At 65.2% G+C, this 9,579-nt stretch overlaps 1 protein-coding gene across 1 annotated transcript in view; it reads right to left on the bottom strand.

Moving 5' to 3' along the window:
• The window catches only part of ASPG (asparaginase), a 28,071-nt gene extending 19,155 nt beyond the window's left edge, over positions 1-8,916 (bottom strand). The window contains exons 1-3 of the mRNA XM_047079898.1: positions 8,835-8,916; positions 2,442-2,550; positions 1,656-1,767 (exon numbers count right to left, since the gene is read on the bottom strand). Coding sequence (XP_046935854.1) covers positions 1,656-1,767; positions 2,442-2,550; positions 8,835-8,916 — 303 coding nt within the window. The remainder of the gene's footprint in view (positions 1-1,655; positions 1,768-2,441; positions 2,551-8,834) is intronic.
• Positions 8,917-9,579: the final 663 nt, after the last annotated feature.

The following is a 9,579-nucleotide window of genomic DNA, read 5'->3' on the forward strand; positions in this document are numbered from 1 at the left end:
CCTAGAGGGCAGCCAAGGCCGGCCCTACGAGGGCGGCTGGCCCGGGCTGTGGTCGCAAGGGCACAGTTCTGGGAACCAGAGGGTCCAGTCCCTCCTGAAGGGACCCTGATGAAGCCAGGCTGGCCCTGGAACCGTGGTTGCTGAACCATGTGGCGGGCTGGGGCACCCTCTGCTGGCCACACAGGGCACTGCCACAGGCAGGCCCCGAAGGCCCTTTGAGTCTGCGTGTGGCCGGACACTGCAGCCAGGACAGCAAAGTGGTCAGGCCCCAACCAGAGGACAGTGCTGGCCACAAGCCAGGGTAGCTGCCCCGGACTATGGCCACAGACACACCCATTGGCAGCCAGTGGCCCCGTTCATGGACCCAAGGACCAGGCCCAGGACCACACAGTGTCCTGCTCACAGTGAAAGGGGGTGCAGCCCAGGGAGCTGCTCTCCCCGCAGGACTAAAGAACACAAGCGTGTGACTGAGGCCAGACCCCAGCAGCAGGGAAGGGGAGCCTGTGTGATGAGCCTCTGAGGCTTAAGGGAGACGGGTGAGAATTGGGCCCGGAGGAGGTGGGGTGGGGTGGCAGGGCCCCCCAGGGAGGCAGTCAGGCCACGGGGCCAGGCTTGTGCCGGAGCGGGGGCTGGCGATGAGGAGACTGGGCAGAACGGAGAGGAAAGCTGATGGAGGGGTGCTCTGGCAGCAGGTCCAAGGGGTCACCACGTGATGCTGTAAACCACAAGACCTGCACGGGGTTCTGAGCTTTTTACGGGCTCCAAATGCACTAAAGTCCCAACTCCAGGGTGGGCATGGGTAGGGTGAACAGAGAAGGGTGGGCCAGACATGCAGCCTGCCAACCTTCAGGGAAGCATCGTGCATCCCAGCCTAGGATACTAACTCAGACAAACCAATTACAGGAACACACTAGGGCTGCTGTCCAGACCATTTCCTCACCAGGAGAGTGGACATGGCCCTCGCTGCCTATCCTCTGCCTGCACGTGGGAAAGTGCCTCAAGGCCTTGCAGCTGAGATGTGACCCAAGGATCCAGCACTTTCCTGAAGCTGCCATTCCCAGACGTTCCAGGGTCTCAGACCAGGCAGGTGGACTCCATCCCCACACACCTCAGGGGAGTGCTTCCGCAGCACTGGCTCCTCCCCGGCCCACGAGCCCCGCCCATAACCCCAGCCCTGCCCACACCCCAGTCATGTCCACACCCAGCCCTGCCCACACTTTCAGTCCCGCCCATACACATGTGTAGCCACGCCTACACATCCCCAGCCCCGCCCACACTCTCAGCCCTACTCTCACAGCCCTTCCCAGTACAGTCCCACCCACGCTCCCAGCCCCGCCCAGTACACACAGCACCGCCCACATTCCCACCCCAACCTACATACTCCCGCCCCACCCACACACCCAGCCCCACCCATACATACAGCCCCGCCCACAGTTCCAGTCGCACCCACTCAGCCCTGCCCAGTACACGCAACACTGCCCACACTCCCAGCCCCACCATACGTACAGCCCCACGCACACTCCCTCCCAGTATACACAGCCCCACCTACCTAGTCAGCCACGCCCACAAACAGCCCCGCCCCCACTCCCAGTTCCCCGCCCCCCAGTAACACAGCTCCACCCACACCACTAGTCCCGCCCACACTCCCCAACTACCTCGATGGTCTGGGCAATCTGAACCCACTCGGTGATAGTCATGTCACTGGAGTCGAAGAGGGGCTGGCACTCCAGTACCGTGTAGATGACCCTCTGGTCAGGGCTGGCGGGCCTGCGGGAGGCAGAACAAGGGCTCCCACTCTGTCCCCTCCTCCCTTGGCCTGCTCTGTTCCCCTCCACCCAGCCAGCCCCCCTCGTCCGCCCCCTGCACTGAGGGGCTTCTCAGCAGGTTCTGCATATCCACAATCTCTCAGCAACCTGAATACAGGGCCCAGCCTTCCTTCCACCCAGAGTGCCCAGGAACAGGGACCTTGGTCCTCACGAGGGGTCACGGCTGGGCCGGGACAGGCTGCTCCCCAGCAGTGTCACCTTCCCAGAACCGGCTCTAAGAGGGGGCCCGGGCCTGGTCCTCCATGGGTCAGGAGCGGACCCTGGGAGGACGATCTCTGGCAGGAGGGAAGCCAGACCAGGAGGCCATGAAGGGCACCAGGCAGCCTTGGCCCAGAACAGAGAAACCGAGAGAACTTTGCACGGGGGGGAGGCGGGGGCTACCTGGGGCCAGCCCCTGCCTCTCCCGATGGGCTTGGGTCCCCGAGTGGCTAGGCCCAAGGCCTGCAGCCCCCCAAGGCTCACTTGAAAGAGGGCCGCTGGTCGGTGCTAAAGCCATGACACTAGTGACCACAGCCTGCCCCACGGACCCTGCAGGAGCCGTCCCGTCTCAGGATAGGCCCACCCCTACGACAGCAGGCCGTCATCCCCGGCTGGGCCCCAAGGCCCCACACTCACGGCAGCACCAGGGTGTCCTCCGGGAGGCCAAGGGCCCGGGCGTGGTCCTCATCATGGAACATGGGCAGCGTCCTCAAGGCAGCGGCCAGGCCCCTCCCAGGGACGAGCACTGCAGGCAGAACCCAGCGCAGGGGGTGTGGGGTCAGGGGCCAGCAGCCACCACGGGCTCCTGTAACCGCCGGCCCCTCCCTCCTCATCAGGGCACTTACCCAACACGCTGGGGGCCAGGCCAGGGCGGGGGCCAGGCCAGGGCGGGGGCCAGGGGTTTGGGGTGGGGACAGAATCCAGGGCCCTGGTGAGATTGGGCAGCCGTTCCAGGTCTGGATGAGACGGCTTCCTCCCGGGGGGCCGGGCAACCCCCCTCTGGCCACTCCACCCAGGGCCTGCCCCGGCCCACCCCGTCTCCAGGCGACCCCGTGCTCCCAGCTGAGGTTCAGGGGCCCAGGCTGTCCCCCGCCTTCCATCACAATGCAGCGCAACGCACCCACACTTCTCCCCACCACTTGCCAGGTCACCACACTAACTCCTGCGGGCAGACGTGCTGTCTGCTCTGCCTGGAAGTCCTTAGCCCCTCCTCCTTCAAACCCAGTATGTGCTTCGCCCCCGCTCAGGTCACCACCTCCAGGAGGCCCTCCTTGACGTCCAGGCCCCGATGCCCTTCCCACACACTTCCCCAGCGGCCCCTGCTCCCTCACTAGGCTGTGTGACCCCTCCAAAACCCAGAAACATGTCCCATGTGCCAGAAACAGGCATCTGAGGCGCTGGGCAGAAATGGCGTTGTGTTTTAGAAAACCCTCAAAGGTCACAGCTGTGTCTGCTAGAAACAACCCCTCGGCAAAGGCTCCCTCTTGTCCCTCCCTGCTCCCTACCAGCACCATGACCTTGGACAGGTCAGCTAACTTCTCCGGGCGTCTCCCACACACTTGGACACAGTGACAAGGACAACAGGGTCCCCTTCCTCGAGAAACGCCTTTAGCTGAAACGAGGAAGGAAGATCTTTCAAGACCGGGCGAGTGGTCACTCCTGGACGACACCCTTGCTCTCGGCCTCCGCGGCCCACGGGGCACGTCCAGTCCCCGCTGCCGCTTAGCGGCCTAAAACAGCCTGCTGTTCGGGCCTTGAGAAGCCTCCAGTGCCAGCAGGGCTGTGACCTCACTGGCAGTGCCGGGGGACGGTCTGCCCAGGCCCGCTCGGGGTGTCGGCGGAATTCAGTTCCACGCGTGTACAACTGCTTCTCTGCTGCCTCTCCCACGGGGGTGGTTCTCAGCTTCTAGGGGCTTCCCGCGTTCCCGGGCTCGGGCCCCGTGCTCCGTGTTCACAGCCAGCAAGGGCTTTAATTCCCATGCTGTGATCTCTCTGACTTGGCCTCTGGGTCATCTCCTCCCTTTAAGGAGCCGGAAAGCTCACTCGCCTCACCCGCGGACACCGTGCCGCTCAGTCCTTCCTGAGGCCACCGTGAGAGTCTGTCTCCTCACCAGGCCGGCGGCCAGCTTCCCGCCGCTGAACGTGAATCTGCTCTTTTCCTGAGGGCCAGCAGCTCAGCATCAGGCCCTGAATCTCCAGCCCAGCACCCTGGGCCCTCTCCTGTCCCTCGTGCCCACTGATGCCCTCCCTCCCGCCCTGCAGCTCCCGGCAGGGGCTGCCCCCCCACCGTGGCCTTCTGAGGGCCGCTCGGGCAGATCGGCTTCCCACGGCCGCTTAGCACATCACCCCAAACAGGTGGAGAGTGGGCGCAGCACCTCCCTGTCGTCACACAGCATCTGTGGGGCAGAAGCCCGGCCCACTCCACGCTCAGCAGGACCGCACTCCTCGCTCGCTCAGCTTTGCTCAGGCTCCCTCCATGTGCCCACCTTCTACGTGCAGGCACACTGGCCCCGTGGGTGCTCCATGGTGCCATCTCCGCAGCCGGAGAGGGATCCCCAGGGGAGCCCCCGCCCCGCACACGGCCCCAGCAGGGGCTCCACGCACGTTTACTGCAGGAGTAAACAATGCGGGTTAGCTGCTACGGGGCTGCTTGAGGAAACACCACGTCGATGGGGCTCAGGAGACAGAGGGGGACATCAGTGCACGATTGCCCGCCTGGCCACACCCCCAAGATGCCCGAAGCATGACCAGGACACGTGCCTGCCTCCACACAGGTCCAGGCTCACCAGCCCCACCAGCATCGAGGACAGAACTTCAGAACCCGGGCTCACAGCCACCCGGCCGCCCAGCCCTGGCGGCCAAGCTCCCCGACCCCACCCTCGGCAGGCTGACAGGCAGCCCCCAAAGGTGCGCATGCCCTCCCCGCGAGAAAGGCAGTCTTTGCAGGGGCGACGGAGTTAAGGGTCTGGAGACGGGGGCACCACACTGGATTATGCAGGTGGGCCCTAAGTGTGGGAGACTGGACACACGGAGGAGGCAGCCACGTGAGGACAGGGCAGAGAGCCGCGTGAAGGCGCCGGCCGTGAAGACCACGGCGATCCAATCACAGCCAAGGAAGAGGCAAGGACGGACCCTCGCTGCCCCATGTCAGACGCCTGCCTGTAGCACAAGGGGGCCACCTGCTTGGTCACGTGTTGGAGCAGCCCCAGGACGCTCACAGAGCCCCTTTCCACCCCAGCTCCTCGTGGGGGGTGGTGCCAACCTGGGGATCCACGGACGGGGCAGGGGAGGTGGGGATCCACGTGGTCTGGGTTTCACGGGGCGAGCTCACGATGTGGGTGGTCGCCTCCACCCACGGCCAGGCTGTTGCTGGCCGACGGCGAGGCAGTGACCGCCGGGGGCATCCTGCTGCAGCGGGGTGGGAAGCGGCAGGGCCAGAGGACCCCGAAGGGTGGGACCCCGCTGTTCCCGCCCGGGGCTTATGCGGGCGGCACAGGCAACGCTGGCCCAAGAAGAGGCGATGCCCTCCTGGTCTGTTCTCTCTGGGCAAAACCCGCCACGGCACCGTGACACCAAAAGAGCGTGGGAAAACGTGCAGCCAGAGAATGGGGGGAAAGAGCTGAGGGAAAGTCAGGACGTTAATGAACAAAAATCGTGCCTTGGGGTTCTGTGACATCCTTGGCTTTTTCAAACCGGTCATTTGTTATGATTTCCTTACTCGTTGCGCATAAACGTCTGCTCTCACACTGAACTCTAATTTTGTAAATTGTATTATTTTTCTCCACAAGGGCCCCCGCCCCCCCCCCCACCAGGCCCCTATAAAACCAGAAGCAGACCATGCTTGTCAGCTACGGCCAAACCCCTCGTGTCTAAGGGACGGTTTGTCCTCTAGGACTGCGGGTCCCCGGGGAACCACCTATAGCTTCGGCTAGAAAAACATGAGCGTGTGAAGCTACGCTCAGGGAGGAGGTCCAGGTCGAGTGCTCAGACGCCATGTTGCGGTGACCGAGAGACGGCGGACACCACCCTCATGGGCGACGCGTGGCTGCAGGACCAACTGTGACCCCCACCCCAGGCTGTCCTGGCATGTTCAGATACCTGCCCCCAAAGTTCTGCTCCCCATGCCGTGTCTGCAAGTGCCTGCAAGGGATGCTGGGGCAGGGCGGCACTCAGAGGTCACGGGGGCCTCTGGCTTCCTCAGCCGGGTGGGAGGGGCCGCTGATGCTGCTCAGCCTTGGGACCGAGGCCATCATCTGACTCTGCTTTCGTGATGCCCCTTGACCTGTGACATCTCTGCTGGACTCAGAGAAGGGATGGGTCCAGGGGTGTCCCAGGCTGCAGCGGCCTCTGCCCTCCGCTCGCCGTCCCGGCCTCTGGCAGGGTTCAGACAAGCGGAGCCGTGTGCCCTGCAGGCCACTGTTCACACCCTCCACAGTGACAATCCAAACAGCCTAGCTGTTGCTGGCCTGCTCCCCTCGCCACCCTCTGCCGCTGTCCCGAGGCTGGAGCCCCGTCAGCAGTGCCAGGCGAGTTAATCATTGATACCGTCCCGAGTTCAACGACCCCTGCTGGGCTCGGAGAGGGCAGGGGCTGCCCAAGGCCCTCCTAGTGTGGCCTCCAGCCTCCAGGCCTGGCTCCTGCGTCCATCCCCATCGTGCCCGTGCCCGTGCCCTGGCCTGGGGGCTGCCCTCGTCCCCGGACACCTTTTCAATCTACGCACACTTTTAGGCAAAAAAGTCAGCACAAGATGTGTGTCCCTGAACACTGAAAGCAGGCCTGAGGGCCGTCCCTGGCCTCAGGGGGCCAAGGGGTGTATGACACGAGAGGCACAGCAGGGACCAGACCCCATGTCCCTTCCTCTTTCGTCCTCTGGGGTTTAAGCCACCCCCCCCCCCCCCACCAAGCCTTCCTGAAGTCGGAGGACTGGGGAAGGAGCAGCCCTCAGCAAGGAGCTGGGAGGCACCACCAAGGCCCCCAGCGGACTAGTTGCCCCGGGCCGGCAGCTGCCTGCTCCCCAGCCGTCGCCTGCCCCGCAGCTCAGGAGACCAGCTTCCTCGCCCCCCAGGACAGGCGGGTGCTTCTGAGGTGCCTTCCGAGCGCAAGAAGGCGTCCGCTGACCTCGCCTTCACCAGGCCAGGAGGCCCCAGCGCCAGAGCAGGCTCCAAGGGATTCTGGGAGATTCTTCCCCATCTGTAGCCGACCCCCACACCCTCTTTCCTGAGTCAAGGTCTCTAGTTCACCTTCTGAACATGTGACTTCGCAGCCTCTCCGGGAGAAGCAGCACCCGTGGGAGTGAGCCACAGGGCTGCCTCAGAGGACGGGCAAAGAGGTCAGAGTCCACCAGTCCGTGCAGCCCAGACCCTCAGGCACCATGTGTGAGCTCAAGAGAATCGCAGACGGCCACATGCCAAGCCTGGGGGGGCAGCGTCCGGGATGGGCCAGGGTCCCAGACGGTCCGCCCAGGGCAGCTCCCCTCTCTCGGCCCAGCCTCCACCTCCCGGCCCCTCCCGCTCTCTCCCACCGGGGTCCAGGCCCCAGGCCCTCAAGGGAGGCCACAGCCACACGCAGGGTCCCAGCCGTACAGGTGCCCACGGCCCTACATCCTCTCCCCAGACCGCCTCTGTGACTTGAATCACATGCCGCTGCTGGTTTAATGTCAGCCCCTCTCAGGCTTGTGACGGCCGAGGGAACCAGACAGAGCAGCGCCCAGCCGGCCAGTGTCACCGGGGGCCTCCAGGCTTCAGAAGTCCACCCATGAACTAACCAGGCAGAGAGGCGGAAGGCACAGCAGCAGAGGGCTGGCTCCTGGCAGCCCAGGGAGGGGCAATTGGCGGGCTGGGTGGACGGCCACGTCCCTGGGGCCTGAGCCCCTACAGGACAGGGCTCTAAACAGGCCTGAGTCCTAGAGCCCGGCACGGAGTGGGCCCCAAGGAATGTGTGAACTGTCTGTGTCACAGATGGAATAACAGGGACAGAGGCTGGAAAAGCTGCCGTTGGAGCCACAAAGAAAGCACCAGTGGGAAGGGGGGGACCAGGATTGGTGGGAGAGGGGATGGGCCGAGGCCGAGGGACCCACCAGGACAAAGGAGATGTTCTGTTAGTCCTGGGGGGCGGGGGGAGGGGCGGGGGCCAGAGTTGGTTGTGACGGGGGAGGGGGCAGGGGACGTCTGCTCTGGCCAGGCCCCTGCAGTGGGAGAGGGGGAAAGTGGGGGGGGGGGGAGGACACTGCAGGGCCGGGTGAGGGGCTGACCCAGGTGTGAGCACAGACGAGGACTGGAGCAGCAGGGAGGGGCCGCTGGAAGGGAGCCTGGGAGGAAGGGGTCAAGATAGTGCCAGCCCACGGGAAGTGGGACCCCTTAGGGACAGTTAACCCGCGGACAGCAAGAGAGTGGCGGAGAGGTTCAAAGATGAGGCCGAGGGTGTGTCCCGGGCCCCCTGGGCTCGGCTGGGCATCCCACACGTCACGGGACCAGGAGGAGCCTTTGGGGAAGGTACAGGCAGTGTCCCTCTCTCCTGGCCACGCCAGAACATGCCGGATGCTGCTGCACAGCCATCCACTTCCCACCCCTCCAGGCTCCCCAAGCCAGTCTCCCTGCAGGTGCTCGGCCCAAGCTGATGGTCTGTCCGGGGTCACCCGCGAGCTCCAGCGCCCTGGCCCAGGCCCTCACCCCCCACCTCCAGCAGCAGCCCCTGTCAAAGGGGCAAAGACAAAACGCGCAACTCCGCAAAGCCATCTCCTGCACCTGAACAGCCCAGAAAGGTGTGATGGGAGGGTTGCCAGGGGCCCTCGAGCTCGAACGACGTTGGGGGAAGGGGTGGGGTCAGGTCACGGCCCCTCACGATCCCTGGGGAGGGCCTGGACTGCCCTAGCCGTGACACCACACGGTCTTGTTTGTCCGGAAAGGGGTGAGACAGAAGCCGTGGGCCCTCGGAGACCCCCGTGGCTCTGTGCAGAGGGGTGGGAGAGGCCCCGGAGGGCTCCGACCTGGGAAAGGCCACTGGGCACGGGAACGACCCCATTCCACTCACCGCCGCGCTCGACCCGCATGCCGATAGTGCCGCCGGTGTAGATGGCCAGGAGCCTCCGCTCAGGCTCCACCGCGCGCGACATGCCTACCGGGGACCAAAGAACCGAGGGGACTGAGGGCACCAAGGGACAGCGGCAGACGCACCCAGGGTAGCCGGGGAGGGCTGTGCCTGTGGTGGGGAGACGCGCGGCGAGCTAGGTGTGCGGGTCGGAGGTGGCGGGTCCTGTCCGGGGGCGGGTCCCGTCCGGGGGCCGGGGGGCGGGGCCTGAGAGGCCCTGGGCTGTCGGATATCGACCAGTGCGGTGGCCCTGGGTGTTGGAGTGGCTGTGACCTGTGACACACAAGCCACGTGCCTTACGGTTGGCCTAGGGGACCCCCCAGCGCGGAGTGGGGGGCGGGGGGGGTACCCTCCCCTCCCAGGTGGCTCCCACAGACCCCGGTGCTCCAGCAAAGCCAAAGCCCTACAGGCCACACCCTCGGTGTCACTCCTTGCGGGTGGGGGTGGGGGCAGGCAGAGATGCGGCCCGCCCACTCACTTCCCGGAGAAGGGCGGGAGGGGCCCTCTCCAGGGCTAGGACCCACCCCCCTCACCCCCTCCGCAGCTCTGGAGGGCAGGGAGGGCAGGGGGCAGCAGGCTTATCTCCAATGGGTTTAGCGAGGCTGTACCCTGACCGCTGGGGACCACCCCCCCACCCCACCCCCTGGCTCCCCTCGGGGAAAACTGCATTGTCTCCACAACAAGCTCC

This window comes from Lynx rufus, unplaced genomic scaffold, assembly GCF_022079265.1.
Source record: "Lynx rufus isolate CCGP_SWC_20201006 ecotype Redwood Valley unplaced genomic scaffold, mLynRuf1.p SCAF_17, whole genome shotgun sequence".
Taxonomy (NCBI): domain Eukaryota; kingdom Metazoa; phylum Chordata; class Mammalia; order Carnivora; family Felidae; genus Lynx; species Lynx rufus.